A 22,055-nucleotide genomic window follows, 5' to 3' on the forward strand; every position below is an offset into this window, starting at 1 on the left:
GGTGGATTTAGAATAAGTGGTGTCGAAAAGGAGAAATAAGGTTGCAGTTAGGCAAGGCTTTTTCAGAGTCATTTTTGGTCTCCTAGAAGACTGAGACCAAATATTTGAAGGCAGCCCATACCTCTTCAAATCAGAAGGGTTATTTATGTAGTAGTGGAAGGAAAACTTCACACCAGAAAAGGAATACTTCACCAAGGTCCTCATATGGGTGAGACTCTATTCACTCCCCATGGACTACTGGTCACCCTCTGTGCTGAAAGGAATAAGCAATAAATTAGGAGAATACATCAAAAAGTCGGAGGCACGGGACTTCACTGGGGGAGAAATATCATACCACGTGGGTTCATATTGGGAGATAGATATTGTGGAAAAATGACATAATATATTGGGGGATATATAGGGGGTAAACACTTTTATATTAGAAAATATAAAAATGGAGCTTAAATTTAATGAAAAAATAGAAAGGGATATAAACAATGTTAATGAAAAAATGGATACCTACAATATCTAGTGAAAGTAGGGGTTTTCTTAAATTGGGAAGTTGTATTGGGTTCATATTGTTAGGGGGTTAAATAATGTGATTTTTAGAGGGATTTTCCAATATGTAGTCAAATTAAGGGTATTGTTTAATATGCCACGAACACACGTGATATGTCAAAGGTTCACTACGTGAATCCCTCGTGTTCGAAGGGAACCAGGATCGACTACTACATCTCATATGCCATAATTTTTGTCTATATGGACGTCTCAGGGGCACTCCCAGAGGCCATAAAACTAGTCTTCATAGACGAGGTATGGCTCCAAACTATAAACTGTGAGCACATACATTTTAGGTGCAGGAAACGTCATGAGCATGGACATCTCTTTAGAGACTATAGTCAAGATGTCTCTCAACAAATCAATACCAAAGCACAAAAAAAGATGGATGAACAAGGCTTCACCAAGGCATCCCCCAAAATAAGGAACAGCAAGAGAACTCAATGAAAACAGGGTCAGCAACCCCATCTAACAAAAATAAATTTGAAGCCCTCCAATAGGTACGGGAAGAACAAACTTCAGAAGGAAATGTCAAGGAGGAAGGAGAAATCATAAATCAAACACTAACGTTACAAGAGCAAAAATGGGGGCACACCCCTAGAAAAAACCATGTGGAGAATGGCCAAACATCAGAAGACATAGATATGGATATCGAGTTAGAGAAAACTTGAAAGAAGACCAAGTCATAAAAGAATCTCTCATAGGAGTTGATCTCAACTCGATAGCATAAGTATGGGACAATAATGGCCTAATCACAATACCTGAGGAATACCTCCAAAAAAATAGAAGGGGCATACCTAATACAAGAAGAACTAAAATAGAACACAATAAGGAAACACCGAGATGATAAAGCCTAGAAAGGGATTCTATCAAACATCATAGCTGATCTATACAACCCTAAAGGTTGAAGATGGAAAAGAGGATAGAAGACCACAAGCCAACTCCTTCAATAACTAGGAGTGAGATTAATGAATGAGGGCAAGGTAAGAGGTCTCACCCCAACCCATCATCTTTCTCAATGAACTGCATATCATGGAATATCAAAGCCTTAAATGGCCCTAGAAAAAAATACTCTTAAAACAAAGATTATTGTCTAGCAAACTAGATATAGTGCTCCTCGAGGAGACAAAGCTCGGTATGGAAAATTTGTCAACCCTGCAAAAGGAATGTTGAAAAAGCTACAATTACCTAACTAATGTAGCATGTGGTACATCTGTAGGGAAGCTGATTTTGTGGAAGATCTCGCAATATAAATTGATCTCCTCAATGGCGCTAAAAGCTCTATCACTATTACCCTCAAAATAATAGGAACCACAAAAACTATTTGGGTAACCAACATTGATGGACCTCATAGGGTGGAAGAAAGGATTCAAATGTTATATTTAGTGATAAGAATCCTTGAAATCATACCCCATCTGTTCAAAATCATAGGTGGGGACTTTAACATGATCCTCAATCTCTCAAAAAATAAAGGAGGCCTCAGGTAGATAGAAAGGGATGTTGAAGCCTTCCAAGAAACCATAGACAAATTGGATCTAGTGGACATGCAGATTGTTAATAGTAAGTACACCTAGAATAACAGAAAGGAAGGGGATAGGAAGATCGTGACCTTGAGACTCAATAGATTCCTCATATCGAAAGAAATATTCCTGGCCTCCTGGGAAACTGAATGCATGATACTCCCATAATAAATATCTTATCACTAGCGAGTAGCTCTGAAAATCCACATTTCAATTGCCCCCAAAAACCACCCCTTCATATTTGAAGCTTAATGGCTAGAGCACCCAAATTTCATGAGTAACATGAAAAAATAGTGTGCCAACCCTCCACCTCAGAATGACACCCAAATCTATCTATTCCAACAAAAGATAAATCACATAAAGAACAAAATAAAAAAATGGAACAACAATGTCTACGATAATATTTTCAAGGAAAAAAAGGATCTGGAACAATGCATGGAGGAGCTCTAAAAAATAATCATCCAACAAGGTATCATAGATCAAATGAAGGAGGAGGAAGGAGATCTTCAAAAATTGTAGGAGGAAAGAGCCAAGCAGGAGGAAAAACTTTAGCACCAAAATCCAAGACTCCCTGGCTCAAATGTGGTGAAAGGAACTCCTCTTTCTTCCACCACTCTATGATCCAACACCGGAGACCCAATAGAATTATAAGCCTGAGAACAGTGGATGGAATATTGGTCAACACCCATGAGGATATCTCAGGGGAAATAAATATCTTCTACAACAAGATCCTTGAGGAGCCTATTGTAGATAGGTCCCAGGCCATATGAGAAATCACCAGTAACATCCCCACCATCCTTAACTAGGATCACAACAAGATGATCCTCAGAGAGGTTTCCATGCAAGAAGTGGAGGAAGCAGTGATTGTCATTCCCTCAGGTAAATCTCCTCAACCCGATGGTTTTACCATTGACTTCTTTAAAAGTTGTTGTTCCTTCATCAAAGATGAGGTTCAGGCCATGGTGGAAGACTCTAGGATCAACAAAACAATTATTGGGTATTTGAATGCCACAGTCATCACTTTAATCCCCAAGGAGGAAGGGGTTGACTCTCTGGACCGATTCCGACCAATAGCCCTCTATAATGTAATCTACAAGATAATCTCAAATGTGTTAGCAAATAGGATTAAGGATTTATTACCCCTTCTCATTTCGAACAATTAAGTGGGGTTTGTGGAAGGTAGACAGATGCTCAACACTATTATCCTCCCCATTGAAACTATTCACTCGCTACAGACCCTCAAAAGGTTCGCCATGATGATGCAATTTGATATGTCGAAATCCTTCAACAAAATTAGCTGGGAATACATGCGGGAAGTCCTCAAGGCCTTTGGATTCCACAAGGATTGCATAGAATGGATCATGGCTCTGGTATTGGGTGCCTTCTTCTCTATTTTGGTCAATGGCTCACCCTCCAAGCTCTTTGCTCCCTTAAGAGGCATCAGGTAGGGATACCCTCTATCCCCCTTCTTCTTTGTCATCATGACCAAGGGATTAAGCAGATCTCTCCAAGATGACAACACTAATAATAGCCTCACTGACCTTAAGCTCCATGACTCTGCCCCAACCTCCACTCATCAACAATTCATCGATGACACCCTTTTGATGGGTATCCTAACTACTGATGAAGCAACTTCCTTCAAATGTATTCTCAACCTTTTCTCTGAAGCATCAAGAACCTCAATTAACCTTGAAAAATAAAAATAAAATTTCTTCAATACCCCGATGTCCATTCAAAGAAATGTCAACAGAATCTTAGGACTTCAGATTTCCTTCCTTCCCTCAAGATACCTGGGGGTTCCCCGCACTGATAAATCTTATAGAAAATCCAATTGGGAGGATCTACTTAACAGAATGTGCAAGAAACTTTCTAGCTGGACCTTTCGATCCCTCAGCTTGGTTGGGAGGCTCATCCTAGTCAAATATGTCCTTCAAGCCATGCCTCTCTATCTATTGTTGGCTCTAAAAGCCCCATAATCGGTCACAAATGCCATCCACAACATCCAAAGAAGTTTCCTTTGGAGAGGCTTAGACACAAAGAAGAAATGGGCCCTCGTGGGGTGGGATCAAATATGAAAACCAAAGAACGCACTTGGGTTCGGCCTCAGAGATCCAGAACTTCTAGGAAAAGTCCTAGGGGAAAAAACTTGGTGTAGGTGGTTGGACAACTCAGGCATGCCTTGGGGTCAACTCCGGAGAGTGAAATATGCTCCCAATCACTCCAACAGAGACCTTATTAGGATCTCAGGTCATACTCACGGATCGGTAATATGGAACCGAGCATGGAAAAATAAAAACATTATTCATGAACACAACTTCTGGGAGATTGGTAATGGGGAAAATTCCCTATTTTGGGAAGACGCTTGGAAACAACTGCTAATCCTCGGCATCGATCAACATGTATCCCTTTGAAGAATTATGCAAGTAAAGGGGAAACTTCAAGTTTCCCACTACTGGAAGCCCATCACGCCTGAAGCCTATTGGAGGGAGTGGCTAGATACTCAGGAGAGGTCTCCCATACCAGGAAATCTAGACTGGCATTATTTTGATCAAATCCTCTAGGAGAGGCAAATACCATGGGGAAGAAAAGTTGTGATAGGGAAAAAAATCGATCGGGCTCTTCAATCTCAAGGACTCAGGCTTATCTCTACATAGAAAATTATGATCAACTACAACAACAAAAAGGATGGAAAACTCTCTAGGGGAGACAACTCTAGCCCAAAATCACTCTTTTCTTATGGATGGTCATGCATGGAAAAATTCTCACATGGGATAAGATTTGGCACAAAGGCTTCACAAGTCCCTCTAGATGTCCTCTTTTTAAATCACAAGAAGAGACGACCAGCCATCTTTTGAACACCTGCAACTACACTAACAAAATCTGGGACTAGGTGGATGAAATATTCAGAAACACCAATAAGGATAGGGCCATAATCTAGACCACTCTCGATAAATGGTGCTCAAGCATATCCCCCCACTCAGTAGTTGATTGGACATTGAATCTAATTCCAGGGAACATATGTTGGGCTCTCCGGAAGGAACACAATGGAAGAAATTTAAAGAATGTAAAGAGGCCAGAGGAAAAACTTATATTTTCATCAAATAGAGCATCCATGAAACTATCGCCATATTCAATATTCTTAACGTCCAAGGTTCCCCCGCCATCCTACGCACCAACATATTCTCCTCCTTCTGGATCTGCACAACCTCTTCCCGACCACTCCTAACCTTGCAACTTATTCCCACAAAGCTCCCAATCATTGGCCCCTTGAAGAATAATGTGATAAAACTGAATTACGATTGCATGACAAAGGGTAATCCGGGAGCAACGAGATTCAATTGTGTCTTCAAAAATGCCAAAGGAGAGATTTAATGGGTATTGATATGTTGTTGAATGTTATTTTTTTTGTGCTAATTTCAACTTCAAATTTATAAACAAATGATTTTCCCTTGCTTCATGTGCATAGGTTTCCTTATGTTGATTGTGAATGCAAACAGGTAAATTTTATGTCAACTTTTAGGTTAAAATCATCAAAATGAAAGGCAAGTGTTGAACAACAACAAGTAAATGTACAACAAACCATCAAGAAGAACACTTAACACAGTGTTTTGATAAAGGAGTTCACCCCTCCTGGGCTACATCTCCTTAGTCCAACTTCCATGGTTGGGGCCTCTATACTAGGTCAAAATGGCTAAAAGTGTTTTTATAATGCTTTACTTCTCCTGAAACCTACTTCAATGGACTTAGAGCATCAAAATCATCTAGGATCACCCTTTTCTGATCTCCATTTGGTCGAATTTTTCTCCAGTTATGACCAAAACTGCTTTCTCTTAGAAAACCTCCACTAAAACTGGAGGAACTCCAGTTAACTCCACTAAACTTGGACTTTCTGCTAAATTTGGAGGGTCTGCCAAAAATGACGCCGAATTAAAATCGAGTTTAATTATAGATAAGCGCGATTAACTTGTAGTTAATCTGAATTAACTAGATCTAATCGCGTGGTCAATTAACTGACAGCCTCCAGATGTGGTGGTAGTGGTCACATGTTGCATTAAGTGCTAAAGGTTACGTATAGCGCTGGCTGTTTAAAAACCATAACCATAGCCATCAAAGGAGTGTCCACATGGGATGGTTTAATAGTGGTTTAACTGACGGTTAGTTGTATTATCTGCGCAGTTTCACAATGGTGGACATATGTCGCAGTTAGCCAACGGTTAAGCTGGCAGTTATGTAACGCTGGCCCACCGAAGCATAACCATAACCGTTACATGTTTGGGTGGTGTTCACATGGCAGGGCTAGCCCTCCTAAACCCCAACCACATTCACATGAAACTTCAAATATATGTGGACAACATTACGGTTAAGAAACAACATGATGGTGTAGTGGTATGGCATGTGGTTTATGCGGAGCAGGTCCTGGGTTCGACCCCCCTGCCTACCATAAATTTTTTCACACTGTGCATCAATTGTCCATTGGTCCTTTGGGAAAGGACATGTGACGCCCTCTGGGCTTGCCACTTGTTCCCTCCCTATTGGTCCAACCTCTAACCAATTAAAATGAACCACGTCACCATACCATTGACCAATAGCAACATGACACTTGGCGAAACCACATTGGATTTTGACTGACCTTTGACTTTGACCAGTCACCTACCACATCAGCAGTCCGTACTAATGATTGTAATTTTTTTTTCAAAATTTCTTCTGTTTGGCAAAGCGGTCAGCGAGCTCTATCTTACTCATATGAACTTCGTTTTGAAAGAAACGAGTTGTGTTGGGATCGTTTTTCCAATATGGAAGTGGTCATTCAAGTTTCGATCGATTCCAAGAACTTTGATTTTGAGCAAATTTTTGCCCCTAATCCAGATTCTGATCACTCCTTCCCACTGAAAATATTTTGGACCAACAAAAGTTGGTTATCTGATGAGAGTTGAATACTCTTCTCCTTCCCAAGTTCTATCAATTGATTCTACTTGAAAAAATCTCCATGACAACCACTTGGGTTCACTGACATGCCTTGCCTTGCAAATGGCTTGGTACTCAACCAATGTTCTCCTTTTTTTGTTGACCCAATCCAGCACTTACTTCCTGCTTGCTGATTAAACACCCTGTTGTACCAAAGTGATCCCTTGGTGCTTGGAAAAATGACTGATGACCTTCCCACTGAGAATCATGTTCCTCTTTTGCAAAGCATGCATTTGATGCAAGCTTCTCCTTGGAAACCACTTTTCCAAGTTAAGCCCATTTGAGTGAACTTAGCAACGAGTTCCAATATTAGTAATAACAAGAAAAGAAATGACCATTCTTTTACCTCCACGGTTCCAAATTCCACTTCTGGAAGAATGCATTCGCCATCTCTTTCGCTTCTTGGCATCAACACATCAAATGACATTTTTTTCCACTTTCACTTCTTGATTCCATCATCCTCCAGTATTAAGATGCTTCTCATGTCATGGTTTGAGAATGAAGGCTAATCATGGGCCTCTTGCTTAAGCTTGGACCTTCCAAAATCCTACGACATCTTGTTACAAGAAATAACTTTCAAGATTAATCGTATTTGAAAAACACTCATGCAAGAATATATAACTTGACGACCTCTTCCTTTTGCTTCTTCAAAGGAACAAATGTCACATCATGTGAACATCGCCATGTATTATTACATATTTTTATACACCGAGATGTTATAAAACATCGACTAAACACAAGATGAAAAAACATGCTTCTTCAAACAACTGACTTTCAAGTCAAGTAAAAACATGTACAACAACTTGATGATTTACAACAAGAATTCCATATTCTCATGACACAATTCTTCCAATCTCCCTTTCATCTTTGAAGACAAAATCAACACTTCCAAGTCGATATAACATACATGTACAATCAATCGACCACACAAGTCGACACTCACGCATGTGCAAATAATCAACATTCTCAAGTTGACAACATACATGTTGACAAAGAAATCAACCAACACAAGTCAATCACTCATGCATGTTCAAGCACAACGAAACTATAAAAAATTCCACTGTTCACACATGTAAACTCTCATGCATGTATAACCATTCTCAACTCTCTCACAAGTACAAGAATCCCTTTGGTATGTACGAGTACTTAAATAGATGAAATGATTAAATTTGTTGCAATAAAGTGAGTCAACATAATCCACTTTCGAACACCTTCTTGGCGTAAATATGCAAGTTCAAGAATGCAACATGAATTCAAATTTGTAGTTGCAAATTTTCAAGCACTATGAAACTATAAAAAAATTGATTGTTCAGACACACAAACTCTCATGCATGTATAACCAATCTCAACTCTCTCACAAGTACAAGAATCCCTTTGGTATGTACGAGTACTTAAAGAGTTGAAATGATTAAATTTGCTGCAATAAAGTGAGTCAACATACTCCACTTTCGAACACCTTCCTCGAATAAATATGCAAGTTCAAGAATGCAACATGCATTCAAATTTGTAGTTGCAAATTTCCATCTTTGCTGCATCTAAGTGAGTCAAGATAAATCTACTTTTCGAACATCTTGCTTTATGCAATATGCAACATACTTTCAGGAGAAAAGAAATGCATCAATAACAAGGAAATGCATCTAAAAGGAAATGTAAATCTTGTCTTATTTACATCAATTATCAAAAGAAATTCAAGTCCTTAATTGGTTAATAAATCTAACCATCTCTTTCCAAACCATTTCAATGGTGCTTCTTTCGGCTCCACTTCATCATGTGTATCATCCTCACTCACATCAATTATGGAATCCTCATTTCCATATTTTCCAAAATCTCTCTCCACCTTCTTCAACTGTCATGGATGACTTGTTGGATGCAAAGGCCAACACTTGTCTACAAGATGACCCCGCTTATGGCAATGAGTGCAAAATAATTGCAACTTCTTTTCAACATATCCTCCATTATCCAATGGACCTTTGGCTTTCTGTCTCTTTTGTTTTGAAAGTTTCTTGTGTATGTCTATCCTCTTCCAACACCTCTAAACAGTATGCTTATTCAAACCAGAAAAGGAACATGTAAATTTTCTCCAATATTATGTGAAGATTTACCATGTTTATCATAATCAAAAGAAACTTGATTAAAGGAAGATTTATACTTTGCACATTCACCTTTGTCGCCTTCTTGAAGAGGTGAATTTGATGAGGTATTGGCTCTCTTCGGAATACCAACAACGGTTTCAATGACCTTAGAGCTTTCAACATCCTCTTGTTTTCCATTTCCACTAGTTTCATGCTTATGAGCATCTTCTTGAAAAGTGGGTATGAAACTTTTGCATTCCTCATGAACACAAACTTCACAAGCTTGAGGTAATGAAAATGTAATGAAATTCCTTCTTGGAACACCTTCATGTGTCTCCTTGGCTTTGGATCATTCTTCATCATGTTGTCCATAACCAAGACCCAAATACCTAGGCCTTTCCTCAACAACAATTGGCTCAACTATGCCTTGTGCATGTTTTGCCTAACCCTTTACCTGCATAGCCCATATTCATCAACAATTTGGACCCTATTCCTCTAGTGTGTCTTTCAAAAGCACCAAAACATTCATTTTGAGAAGAAATTTAAGATAAACCTGAATTGCATACCTCATTTTCAAGCACATACTTGGCTAGGGTTTCCTTGGCATCATGAAGTTGAATCTCCATCTCATGCATCTTTTCAAGAAGCTCTTGCTTCTCCTCCTTCAAGGTCATCAACTTCTCTTGAAGTATAGTGTTCTCCTTCCTATCTTCAAACAAATCTTGCACCATATCTCTCATGATGATAAGCTCTTGCGACATCTCTTCATCAAAGTATCTTTCTAAGGAAGAGGAATTAGAAACATCACTTGTTGAAGCTTCCATCACAATTGCAATGCATCAAAAAGATTCACAAATATGCAACCATTAAAATCCTACTTGCACGAAAACTCAAGAAATCAAGAAAATAACCTTTTCTCTAATACCAACTTGATCTGTAGTTGAATGTTAGTTTTGTTGTGCTAATTTCAACTTCAGATTTATAAACAAATGGTTGTCCATTGCTTCATGTGCATAGGTTTCCTTATGGTGATTATGAATGCAAACAGGTAAATTTTATGTCAAGTTTTATGTTAGAATCATGATAAGAATAGCATGAAGGACAAGTGCTGAACAAAAAGAAGTAAATGTACAACAAACCATCAAGAAGAACACTTAACACAGTGTTATGATAAAGGAGTTCACCCCTCTTGGGCTACATCTCCTTGGTCCAACTTCCATGGTTGGGGTCTCTGTATTAGATCAAAATGGCTAAAAGTTCTATTTACAATGTTCTACTACTCTTGAAACCTGCTTCAATGGAATCAGCAAATCAAAATCAGCTAGGAACACCTTTTTATGATCTCCATTTGGTCAAAGTTTGCTCTAGTTATGACCAAAACTGCTTTCTCCTAGTAAACCTCCACTAAAACTAGAGGAAATCCAGTTAACTCCACTAAACTTGGAGTTTCCACCGAATTTGTAGGGTCCGCCAAAAGTGTTGTCGAATTAAACTCGAGTTTAATTATAGATAAGTGTGATTAACTCGTAGTTAATCTAGATTAACTAGTGCTAATCGCGCGGTTAGTTAACTGTCGGCCTTTAGATGTGGTGGTAGTGGTCACATGTTGCATTAAGTGCTAATGGTTACGGATAGCATTGGCCATTTAAAAACCATAACTGTAGCCACCAGAGGAGTGTTCACATGGGATGGTTTACTAGTGGTTTAACTCACAGTTAGTTGTATTATCCGCGTGGTTTCACAATCGTGGACATATGTCGTAGTGAGCCAATGGTTAAGTTGGCAGTTATCTAACGATGGTCGTCGGAGGATAACCGTAATTGTTACATGTTTGGGTGGTGTTCACATGGGAGGGCTAGCCCACGGTCTGGCCCTCCTAACCCCTAACCACATTCATATGAAACTTCAAATATATGCAAAAAACATTACGGTTAAGAAACAACACGACGGTGTAGTGGTATGGAATGTGGTTTACGCGGAGCAGGTCTCAGGTTCAACCCCCCCCCCACGCCTGCCATAAATTTTTTCACATTGTATGCCGATTGTCCACCAGTCCTTTGGGGAAGGACACGTGGTGGCCTCCGAGCTTGCCACTTGTCCCCTCCTCATTGGTCCAACCTCTGACCAATCAAAACGAACCACGTCACGATACCATCGACCAATAGCAACATGAAACTTGGTGAAACCACATTGGATGTTGACCGAACTTTGAATTTGACTAGTCAGCTACCACGTCAACAATCTGTATTGCTGACTACGCAATGAATGTACATTTTTTTCAAAATTTCTTCTTTTTGGCAAAGCGGTTAGTGGGCTCTATCTTCCTCATAAAAACTCCATTTTGAATGAAATGAGTTGCATTGGGATGGTTTTTCCGAGATAGACGCGGTCATTCAGGTTTCGATCCATTCCAGGAACTTTGCTTTTTGAGCAAATTTTTGCCCCTAATCCAGATTCCAATCAGGTATACTTTAGGAAAATTTGGACTACTAATAACAATGTGTGGAGCTCCATGCGACTAAACATGGTCTAGCTATCTCCAAGGAGAAGCATTTCAGCCCTATGATTGTCGAGGGAGACTCATGGAAACTCTCCAAAGGAGGGACTTGGGGACTACTATTTCTTTCCTCGACCTACTATATCTCTTTTAAGGCTAGGTTGGGTAGTGAAACTAATAGGTTATGCAAACTAATGAAACTAAAATGGTCTTAATGTTTGATTAAGAAAATGGAATTAAGTAATTTCAAATCTTTGTAGATTCTTTGCTTGTAATTCAATATATAAAGGAAAATGGAGTTGTTGAAATTCACATCTTTGGAGATTTGTTTGTTATAAGTCAATGTATAAAAGGAAAATTCAACATGTAAAACTTTATTTTATAAAAACTTTATTAGATGAAATTTTGGGTTCAAAATCATCCATCTCAATCATTTATTTTATGCATGCTTACAAGAAGAGGAAGAATGAAGGGTCCGATTATCTAAAGGAGTTCCAATGGAGAAAGGGATTTGGAAGATTGTTCAAAAATCTCATGCACACTCTTTGGAATAATTTCTTGATTTTTTGTTTTAACAATTTTCTTAGTCTTAGATTGCTTGGATTTTGGTTTAGATTAAACTTTCTATAAAGGTTTTTTCTGCCTAAATTTTTGAGCTTAATTTTTTATCTTTTTGGATAACTGTATGCTTATTAGCTAAAATTAAGGATGGAAAGTATATAAAATTAGGTGAATCTTATTAGTCCCTAAGATGCAATATATAAAATGTTTGGTTATAATTTTGTAAAATATACAAATTTTTTTAAGGATTTTATATAATTTTTTAGATTTTCAATGGTTTTTTTTAATTTTCAACGAATATACAACATAAGAATTTGCTTCATAAGTCTAAAATATGAGTAAGACCTTTGATAAGTTCCTATGAACCAATAATTGGATGTGAAGCCCTTGTTGTCTTTTGTAATGATAACCCATATATTTGGTGGCTGAGAATCCTTTGGAAGCTCATATGCCCATCCAAATAAAATAACTTTGCATGCCTCATGTTGAAAAATAAGACCCTAGCCTAATATATCCTCTAGAAATGAAGTTGAGAGTCCTTGGTTAGTGTTGTCTTTGTTAAGTTGATTTAGAAACTAATTCTCATCCTATAATGTCTTCTACTCTCATTATGGAAGTTTTGAAAAAGGATAACTAATTGACTAGCTTGAACAATGCTTGGAGAGGAGACTGCATTGAATAATTCCTAATAAATGGGTGTACGAAGCAAGAAATAAAGAGAGAGATATAGATATTTTCCTTTAAACATAGTTTAGAGAGTATGGTAACCTAAAATTCCAAACTTTTCAAGGATAAGGATACTATATTGTTGAAATGTGTCATTCAAAGTCTGAGCATTTTTTTTACCTTTCCCTTGTTTAAGGATTTCTTTAATGGAGCCTCTCATGGAAACCCTCCAAAGGAGGGACTTGGGACTACTATTTCTTTCCTCGACTCACTATATCTCTGTTAAGGCTAAGTTGGGTAGTGAAACTAATAGGTTATACAAACTAATGGAACTAAAATGGTCTTAATGTTTGCTTAAGAAAATGGAATTAAGCAAGTTCAAATCTTTGTAGATTCTTTGCTTGTAATTCAATATATAAAGGAAAATGGAGTTGTTGAAATTCACATCTTTGGAGATTTTTTTATTATAATTCAATATATAAAAGGAAAATTCAACATGTAAAACTTTATTTGATGACATTTTGGGTTCAAAATCATCCATCTCAAACATTTATTTTATGCATTCAAACCAGAATAGGAAGAATTAAGGGACCGATTATCTAAAGGAGTTCTAATTGAGAAAGGGACTTAGAAGATCATTGAAAACTCTCATGCACACTCTTTGGAATAACTTCATGATTTTTGGTTTTAACAAATTTCCTTAGTCTTAGATTGCTTGGACTTTGTCTCTTGGTAGGAGGAAATGGATTTTATTACTTGTATAAAGCAGGCTATATGTATTTTTGAAAATTTGAAGGAGGATTGTATATGATGTTTATTAATGGAGACAAAATATTAGGATGATCTATTTTTGGAGAGAAACTTTTGTTATGTTTAACAAGGAATAGTCCTAGATTAATTCTAGAGACTTGTAAAGGAAAATTGGAATCCTAATAAACACCTACCTTTGTAATTTTGTTTATATAATAGAATTAATGAATTTTTTCCCTTGGAGTAAAAAAAGACACAGAAAAATAGGTAAAACCAACTCTTTATTATTTAATCATTTACAAGGAAATATAATCTTTATAATGCAATAATGAAAACATTATTATGAGTATACTGCATTGAGAGTAATGATGTACTCTACAATCCAATACTGCAAGATTTTATGTAGCATAGTTACATCTTAAACTGGGATCTATTAGACATTGTGAAGATGTTATGTAGCATAGATACATCTTAAACTAAGATCTGTTAGACATTGTGAAGAATCAAATCATAACTTCAAATCCAGAGGGAGGTAAAGTATGTATACCTCAGTAAAATTTGACAATCAATTTGTTACTTGAAGATAGATCCCTTGTACCACAAACAAAAAAACTTATAAACCAATTTAATATATGACTTGGCATAACATTAAAAAAAGATTAGTATTAATATTATGAAAAACATAATGCATAAAATAAAATAAAATAATTAGAAAAAAAATACACATTTAAATATTTGATCCTTTAAAAATACTTCAATACCTTGGCATATTAAAATTATAACAATAAATATATTAAATTTTATTTTGTTTAACATCCACTTGCCCATGAGACCAAAATAGATTTATAAACCTAAATATTGCCCATAAAGAAAGAAAGTAAGTACAAAGAGGGGACTTAATATGAAGGAGAGAGAATTTAGTGAATTTCATTCCAAATAGAACATGATTGGAGATGACTAATCACATTAAATAATCTATTAAGATGAATGGTGCAATAATATAATGAAATCAAATCTATCTTTGATGGCATGAGTTAATGGTGATTGGTGATAGAGAAATCAAACAAATGTGATTGAGAATCGAGATTTAAGTTATAGGTATGTGTTGGTACAACTTTATTAAAGTAGTTTCTTTTCAATATGGTACACTCATTTATATTTTTTATGTTATAGTACGTTTTTATAATATAATTTCTTTTCTTCGTTTTTTTAATTATAGAGGAATCAACAATTGGAGCAACCTCACAACTCACGTAACACGGGGTCGATTCTGACCACTACCACTATAACCCCTAGGAACTATAACCCCTAGGAACTGCTCCCGCCCCTCTCCACAGGTCCAGGCTAGTCTGGGGGATTTGAACTCATGACCTTCAGTACGGAGCCCGTCTTTCTAAGGAACTTCACCACATTGTGATTACCAACTTGCCTACCCCCTATGGAACTATAATATAATATGGTACACTCATTTATACTTTTCAAATTATAATATGTTTTTTTTCTAATATAAATATAGATATAAATAATAATATAATTAAATTTAAATTTTATATATTATTTTAAATTTTAAAATTATAATAAATTATTAAAAAATAATTATAAAATTAATAGTTTACAATTTTTCTTACATTTAAAATTCATAATTGAAATATCACTTTTAAAAATAACATCAATTAAAACAGTGATATATCTCAAGATATTATTCACTTTTTTATACATGAGAAAGAAATTTGAATATTTATTAAAAACACCTAACCATTCAAACTAATTTTCAAAACACACTTAAAAAAACATTAAAAGATATGGAACTCCATCCATAGTGTGTGTATATATATATGTATTAACTACAATTTAAAACAAATAACCTCCTCCAAAGCTATTTAGATCTTGAAATATATAAACACTAATGGAATGTCTGCCCAGAATGAATTTGACACTATAATAATTTTAGTTGTGATTTATTAGTTTTAAAATTTAGATTGTCTTAAAATATTACAGAACTATTGAATCTTTTGTTTCACTCCGGAAATTCCGCATCCATTAATCACATCCAATGATAACAACCAATAAAATGTGAGGAATTCGACAAAATGTGGAATGCGCGGAATCCGCGTGCAGGAGACACAACGGACCCACAGACTTTTGATAAAGGCAAGAGTACGCATCATTGCAGAGGTAGCTAGAGCTACTAGTCGACTGAGAGACTTCGGAGGTAGCAGCGAGAGCTAGTAGTCAACTGAGAGACTTTGGAGGTAGCAACTTTTGCCGTATTTGTGAGATGGAATTTCAAAATAGATTTATTTGTTAAATTTTATGGTGTTTATATTTTCTAGTAAATTTTTATAATTTAAAAAAAAATTAAAGGTGTGAAATTAATATTTAATTTTTTTATTTGGTTTAAGATTTATTACCGATTTTATGAACTATTGTGCCAATCCTAATGTATTTTTTTTATTTCTATTATGTTCTCATAATTTTATTTGTTATTGACGTTTTACTTATTTTTGTGTTCCTCATCACATAATTGAAGATGATCACTATGGTTTGTGAGGTTTGTGATATATATATATATATATATATATATATATATATATAGATTTTTAATACTCTTTGGGATTATAAATGTCAATTAGTTCTACTAGTTTTTGACAAATTTATTGTTATATCAATTGTACATATTTCCTTTCCAAATTTCGATCTTTCCTCCAACTAGTTAGTAGTTGTAATGAATATGATGCCAAATGTCATAAAGGACTTGGTTGATGACCTTAGACATAGAGATGCCAACACTTATATGTGCTTGCTCCTTCTCATTTCCACCTCTACATAATATGTAGCTCTTCTACACAATTCTTCATGTTCATTCTTTTAATGATGTAGCCTATATAGAAGGTCGTTGACCTGGACTGGCTATGCATGAGAGTTGGAAGTTTCACAGTGCAAAGTTAACTCCTCATGCGAGATAAGTTGCAGATTTGATAACCTTCAATTTTTATACACATCTTAGGCCACGATTCCTTCTTTCTTATTTTGAAAACCATTATAACCCCATGTCTAAAAGGCTATATCTTGTATTAGCAATTGAACTAACAAATTCTTAGATAAAGTATGGGGAATAGTTAACACCCCATATACCTTTATCTTGCAACTTCATTCCAACAAATATCAATTTTGAATTTGCCTTAAAACCTCAATGGTCTCTAATGAAGAATGTGGTTGAATACTTCCAACCATAGATCCAATGGTAAAAGGGGACCAAGACAAAGTCACATATGTCAGAAATTTTTTATTTTTTTCTAGTTTTTCGTAAGCCTTCCATGTAGGCATGTAATGGTACAAATTTATTCTTCCAAGCGGTCCTAAAGCGAAGAAATTTGTGCACATGTACATACAATCCATAAGGTGGGGTGTTGTATAAATTTTGGGTGTGATATTGTTTTAGGGTGTTTTGGGTTCTTGATTTCACCAAGAAAGGTTGTCGGATATGATATTTGGCTCGTTAAAGAAATTCCATGCTTGAGGACCCCATACATGATTAGGATTCAACTCAACCATGTGCATTGGGTATCTGTTTTTTCGTACAAGTGGTTCATGAGCACCACTAGGTTTCATATTTCGCCTTGTAGATTTATAACCAACTATACCTTGCAAGTGGCTATTTCGAAAGGCTTAGGTATAGCCAGTGCCACTCTTTCACAATGTTTTGGACATCATTCACTTTCCAAAATCTTGCAATCACACTCCCATAAATGTTGTGCGGGTTAGGAACTTGTCCATTCCTTGATATAAGCAATTTTGAATCACCCAATCATATCACGACTTTGTGAATTTAATGTGTGAGTGAAATTATTAACATTTTGCAGTGCATCTCTACATGGAAATAATTCCTCTTTGGCCATCACCTCGTGAATACCTGAGATCTTGACATTAAAACCTCAGTGTTCTTATCCCTCATCGTTCTATTATTTTTATAGGATTGGCATCATCATACACATGATATAGGAATGAATATTTGGTCTTAGAGGTTATGTTAGGAAACGATATTGCATCATTGTACACATGATATAGGAATGTTGGGCAACAATATTATATTCATAAAAAAAACTATTTAAACATAGTAGTGGTGTTTTCTTCCCTCTTGTTATAATTTCATAGAGGAAAAATCAATAAGATAAACTTTGTCACTTTTATCACTTTACATCCACTAAAACATAATCTCAAATAGCTATGCTAAATGTACAACTTATCTTACATGTAAGGATTATTTCCACTTTTAAAATTTTTTAATAAAAAATAATATTCAACATATACTATATACTAAATGTACAAAATAAATATTTTTTCAATTGTTTAAAAATTATTTGAACAAATTTCAAAAAAAATAACACCCCTTCATTTCTTCAATTTTAACTCATTCCTAAAAATTACATATTTATTTATTTATTTTAATCTATAAAATAAAAAATAATAAGTAAACGTTTAATCCTCACAAGTGACTTGTAAAAGATAATCCTAATGCAATAATTCAAAAATGATAGGACATCATTTTGAAATCATTCATGAATAAGATAATGTGCGAGACATTGAAACGCTGGATAATAGAGTGACAATGATGAATATATTAAATTGTGGTCCTCTTTATATTGCACTCGTGACCACATCGAGATATGGGATTGGGTCAACATAAATCACTGTCTACACGGGACACTGCAGTTGGTGGCGTAAAAATGTAATAAAAGCTTTTCTAACCCATAATTGGAAATGAATAAGTTATTAATATGGTCTATACATTAGCATAATGGAATCAAGTTCATAATTGTGATCAGGCAAATATTATAATAAATGAAGATTAGTTGCATAAACGATATTTTTATATTATTTTTGTATATTTTTATATTATTTTCATATAATAAATATAAATAGAAATAATAATAAATTAATAAATTTATTTTAAAAATAAAACATCAAAAAAATTTATAAAATTATAATTCATTTATTTAATATTTAAAATTATGTTTTAATATTTAATTTATTTTTTTATGACATATTTTAAAATTATAATAAAATTTTGAATTAAAATTATGTTTTAATATTTAATTTTTTTCTATCATTTTTATTATTTTTAAGAATGAAGGAAAAGCCAATACATAATTTAGTCAGAATATGATCAAACTGAATTTTTATTTCTATGTGTTACAGTGTTTACTGGGGAATTGTCTTAACCACAAAAAGGTGTCGGAATTTAGGCAAAAAAAATTCAAAAAAACTTACCGTGTTTGAATCTTATTTTTGATGGTGGAAATAGATTCAGCACCATCCAAAAACCTCTAAAACACTTAAAATATTGAAATTTAACAGCTACAATTTAGATTTAAAAAATTCTTACTGGATTTTATTAAAATATAACCAAAATTTCTATAATTTTCAAAATAAATCTAATTAAACTACACATTCCCAAATAAAATAAAAACTAAACATATTTCTCAGACTCCTAAACTGTCCTAATAATTAAAATAAAAATATTTTAACTTGATTCCTGGAAATTCCATATTAGAAATAAAGATTACTTACTTACTATGAGTAAATTGTTTTAACATCGACTTTATTGAGGAATCATGTAAAAATGTCCTGGACATTTTGATTTGATTCCTGAAAATTCCCAACAATCGAAATCAAGATGACTTACTATGAGTAAATTGTTTTACAATCGACTTTATCGAGGAATCATGTAAAAATGTCTGCTTTCTTTCCTTCCTTCCGAACTTTTCTCCGGTGTATATCCCTATTATATTCACACTCTGGTTGTTCTGGTTGTTATTATATTCTCTATACTCTGTAATACTCTGCTTCCCTTAATACTCTGCTTCCCTTATTGGATATTCCGTTCCATTTCCTCTGCTATCCATTTCGCTGTTGGCGCGTCCTGCTTATTCTTATTTTCACACTGTCATTTCCTTATTGGGTATTCTGTGCCAATCTTCTTCGCTGTCCTGCTCTGATCTCACTCAGTGTTGGCGCAGGCAATGGATATTGTAACCGGCACCGCAGGCAACACCATTAGCAGCGTTATTATCATTCTTGTCATCCAACAACTCATCCAACAGATAAACGACGTAATTCACTTGGATGAAAATTCTCGGCTTCTCCAGGAGCAGTTATGGCGTATGAAGAGCTTCTTAGATTATATTAATGCTCTATTCCGAGATCAGCAGAGGGAGGTCCCCATTTCTCTGAATAATCGATTGCTAAGGATGCAAGCCGCTGTTGAAAAGGGCAAGGAGTTGATCCAGCAATCACTGCGCCCCTGGCCGCAGCAGTGTATTGACTGCCTCGTTTGCAAGCCCAGAATGTCTACACAGATACGAGAGTGGAAAACGACTTGTTCTGATTTCTTTGATGACCTTCAGGCAGATCTTTTAATGATGAACAATGCTTATCAGATTGTGCAGGCGGCACAACAACAGGCAGACGTACTACTTCAAGACCAACCAGACACCGGATTGGTAGGGTTGGAAATTAGAGATGCCGAGATACAGGTTTTGGGTTGGCTGACGGGAGCTTCCCACGCCCAACTTCATACAATTGGTGTATACGGCATGGGTGGTGTGGGTAAAACGGCGTTCCTGAAAAAAGTCTACAACACCATCAAGGTTAGTCACATTTTTGATCATATGATTTGGGTTACAGTTGCTCGATTTCCAATTGAACAGATACAAAATGATATTGCTTCTGCACTTCATTTAGATGTAGCAAACTATTCTACTGATGTGCGGAAGATGAAATTGTCTGCCTACCTCAAGACGAATAGATTTCTTCTGATTTTAGATGACATGTGGAGTGGACTCAATATGAAAGAACTAGGGGTAGAATTTGGCACTGGCAAGGGTAGCAAACTTGTATTCTCTACTCGAAATAGAGATCTGATTGCAGAAATGGACGCAGAAATGTCCATAGAAATACGGCCTCTACCAACAGACGGGGCGTGGGACCTGTTTTGCAGAGTAGCCTTCAAAGACGGCCATGTTCCAGTGGACATAGAGCAAATTGCCAGAGAAGTCTCCAGCGAATGTAAAGGTTTGCCATTGGCGATAAATGTAATAGCCTCAACAATGAAGAGAACCACAGCTGTAAATGACTGGAAATTTGCTTTAACCCAAATGCAAAAGGTGGACCCAAATTTTCCAATTTGTCATCCGAGAATTGAAAAAGATTTGTATCGGCGATTGAGATGGAGTTATGATGCTTTGCGCTCTGCTGATTTGAAAAACTGCTTTCTTTACTGTGCCATGTTTGAGGAAGATGCACGAATTCCTGTAGAGGGTTTGGTGCGAATGTGGATCTCAGAAGGTCTGGTCAAGACCAACGATGGGGACTACGACTATTTACTGGACACTGGGTGCAGGTATGTAAAGTTGCTTCTCGATCGTTCCTTGGTGAATGAAGAGGTTGATGAAATCGATGAACTTAATGTGCGCTATATTTATGTTCACGATGTTCTCCGCGATATGGGGATTTATATCGGTGAGAAAGAGGAAAATTATGCATTTAGGGCAGGTCACAGGCTTCAACGTTTCCCCGACACGGAGGCATGTGCCGATTGCACACGGATATCACTTAGCAACAACAATATTACATCTTTTCCGACGAATGAATTTAGATGTCCAAAATTAGTTTCTCTAATGTTAGGAGAAAATATATATTTGAGAGAAATTCCACAAGGCTTTTTCCTTAATTTCATCAATTTGAAGGTATTAGACCTATCTCTATTACCGTTAAAATCATTGCCAGCATCACTGTGGCAATTGATACACCTTGAGTTTCTTGACTTAGGGAATACTCAGATTCAGAGCATTCCTGAAGACATGGGCAATCTTGTTCACCTTCAATTCTTGAGTATTTATAATTGTGCGGCTCTGATATCATTGCCTCGTGAAATAGGAAAACTTCCAAATCTGAAGCATCTAGATATTAGGTGCTGTTACCGCTTGGTGCCGCTTCCACATGACATTAAAGTACTTTTAAAGTGCAAGATTATAGAGACTCCATCGTCCGAGGATCGGATGGTGGACAGTGATGAACTCATTTAACACGATGCCAGAAAATTCATGTAATCTCTGTCTCGGAGATCTGAACTTTGCATGCATATATAATTTGTTTAAGTAATCTGTGCATCGGAAAGAGTCGTGATTTTATCAATTTGTTCTTTCTATTATATAATTTATAATATTTTTATATTTAAAATTTAGCATTTAATTTTAATTTTACTTTAATACAAAAATAATCTTTTATCAGGGTTTTAAAACTTTTACCATATTATTTTAATAATAAATTATTTCTCGTATAAAATAATATAATATATTTACTAATGATGTGCAAATGTCATGTTTTATAAAATGTTTTTAATAATATTGAGTGGAAGTGTTTAATGTTTTAAAATGGGAAACGAACTCCTACATATCTTGATATTAAATATTTAAATGATATATT

General features: G+C 35.6%; 1 protein-coding gene across 1 annotated transcript; it reads left to right on the forward strand.

The window, feature by feature from the left end:
- Positions 1–19,370: 19,370 nt before the first annotated feature.
- On the forward strand, positions 19,371–21,671 carry LOC149150483 (putative disease resistance protein At5g63020). The gene has a single exon (XM_089441082.1). It carries the CDS (start codon positions 19,592–19,594, stop codon positions 21,653–21,655), a length of 2,064 nt encoding a protein of 687 aa, XP_089297208.1. The 5' UTR covers positions 19,371–19,591; the 3' UTR covers positions 21,656–21,671.
- The last annotated feature ends 384 nt before the right edge of the window (positions 21,672–22,055 follow it).

This window comes from Pinus tabuliformis, chromosome 9 (assembly GCF_031772625.1).
Source record: "Pinus tabuliformis cultivar Carrire ecotype Pingquan chromosome 9, CPIR1, whole genome shotgun sequence".
NCBI classification, from domain to species: domain Eukaryota; kingdom Viridiplantae; phylum Streptophyta; class Pinopsida; order Pinales; family Pinaceae; genus Pinus; species Pinus tabuliformis.

Bases quoted from the DNA above. Each gene is read 5' to 3' on its own strand.
- LOC149150483 (XM_089441082.1), top strand. From the start codon at position 19,592: ATGGATATTGTAACCGGCACCGCAGGCAACACCATTAGCAGCGTTATT.